General features: G+C 41.7%; 1 protein-coding gene across 1 annotated transcript in view; it reads left to right on the top strand.

Moving 5' to 3' along the window:
* Rfc4 (replication factor C (activator 1) 4, 37kDa) overlaps positions 1 to 1,893 on the top strand; it is a 19,297-nt gene that overhangs the window by 12,926 nt on the left and 4,478 nt on the right. Inside the window, exon 5 of the mRNA XM_005383263.2 lies at positions 1,381 to 1,500. Within this exon, the coding sequence (XP_005383320.1) occupies positions 1,381 to 1,500 (120 nt within the window). The remainder of the gene's footprint in view (positions 1 to 1,380; positions 1,501 to 1,893) is intronic.

Here is a 1,893-nt window from a genome sequence, read left to right on the forward strand (position 1 = left end):
ATATGAAGTGTTTATAAGAATGTGGGAAAGGTTAATAAGTGAGTGGGAAAGTTTATAGGAGTGTGGGAAGGGTTTATAAAGCCTTAAAATATATATAAATAATAAATATAACGCCGCTACTTCATGGATTTTCACCTACTGCAGGAGTCTCCGGAACGCAACTCCCGCCATAGGTGAGGGGTCACTGTAATGAGTGAACATAGGGAAAGGGGCTCTGGAGACAGAAGGAAGGAGGTGGTGGGAGGGGAAGAGGAATAAAACGCAGGATATGTTCAGTACATGCACCCACTCCCTGGAGTGAATGTAAACATCATGTACTCCAAACACGTACACATTTTTTTTAAAAAAATCACAAACCAGGCTGGGTGTGGTGGCGCACTTCTGTAATCCCAGCACTGGGGAGGCTGAGGCTGGAGGATCGTTGAGAGTTCGAGATCAGCCTGGGCTATGAAATTGAGAGCTCAAGGCCAGCCTGAACCGCATAGCGAGACCCTGTCTCAAAAAGACAAAAAAAATATGATACTAATTAGGAAGAATAAGTGCAAGACTAAATCGTTACTCTCGTGCCTTAGAGGGTCTTTTGTGTGTGTGCGCTATATGTTAAACTCGACACTAAACATGCAGTGTCGCACTGCGTACCCCATTCCCACCTTCTACTTGTGTGTGGTGTGTGTACGCGTGGGGAGGTTTCAAAAGGGAGGTTTCAAAACTGGTTTGACCGGACATACTGGGTATTTTTACTTTCTTTCGACTTCTCAGATTTCCCTACAGTGAATTTATACTACTTTTGGTAATTTAACTAAAAAAAAAAACCTCACTTTAAAAACTGTCCCTGTTGGGGGATGGAGCTTAGTGGTACCGCTCTTGCCTGCCATGAACAAAGCCCTTGGTTTGATCCCCCTGCACTGCAAAAAAAAAAAAAATAACAACTCATGTTTAATCTAGTAATTTCCCCTATAGCAGTCAACTCTATGGAAGTAGTTCAAAATGTGCTAAATTGTAGCATATTTAAAACTAGATGTCTAACATTTGAAGAATGTTAAGTAAATTAAGAAAACTCATATAGCCATTACAATGGCCTTTACATTGGACACTGCAAGATATTAATGATAGAAAATAAGTGAGAAATCATCTAAAAATTTTATATGCTAAAAAAATTTTATATGCTGTATAAAAATCTACATTTTCTAATGCATGGGAAAGAACCAAAACGTTAATTGCGTGGCTTTGCAAAAGAAAATACAGACATTATTGTATGCTCTATATCTGTGTTTGCTAGGTGGCTTTTAAACTGCGCTAAAGTGTACAAATCTTAAAATATGAGTTAGGCCTGGGTTACCTGTGTGCTTTATGTTTCCTATTTGCTTCATTTTTAAATAGGCCTGAACTGTTTCGATCAAGAGTTCTTGAGTTAAATGCATCGGATGAACGTGGAATACAAGTGGTTCGAGAGAAAGTGAAGAATTTTGCTCAGCTGGCTGTGTCAGGAAGTCGTTCGGAGTAAGTAAGCTTGCCTTTGCTTCTCCGCAGCATGACATCATGGGTTGTGGTGTGAATGTGTCCCCCCAAAGTTCATGTGTTGGAACAGTCCCCAGATCCTTATGCTGGCAGTATCTGGAGGTGGGGCCTTTGGGAGAGAATCAGGAGTAGAAGAGATCGTGAGACAGTGTCTCGCATGATGGCCTGATAAGGGTAAGACAGGCTCCGGTGAACACACTTGCTCCATCTTGCCGTGCGATACCTTCTGCTGTGCTGTGACAAGAAGGCCTTCGTGAGACGCAGCCCCTCACTGCGGGACTTGTTAGCCTTCAGAACTGTGAGAAATAAATTCTTTTTCATTCACCCAGTCCCTGGGTGTTCTGTTGTAGCAACACAAAATGGACTAAGACAGTA

The sequence above is a fragment of the Chinchilla lanigera genome, unplaced genomic scaffold (assembly GCF_000276665.1).
Source record: "Chinchilla lanigera isolate Chin_1 unplaced genomic scaffold, ChiLan1.0 scaffold00019, whole genome shotgun sequence".
In the NCBI taxonomy this organism is placed as follows: Eukaryota; Metazoa; Chordata; class Mammalia; order Rodentia; family Chinchillidae; genus Chinchilla; species Chinchilla lanigera.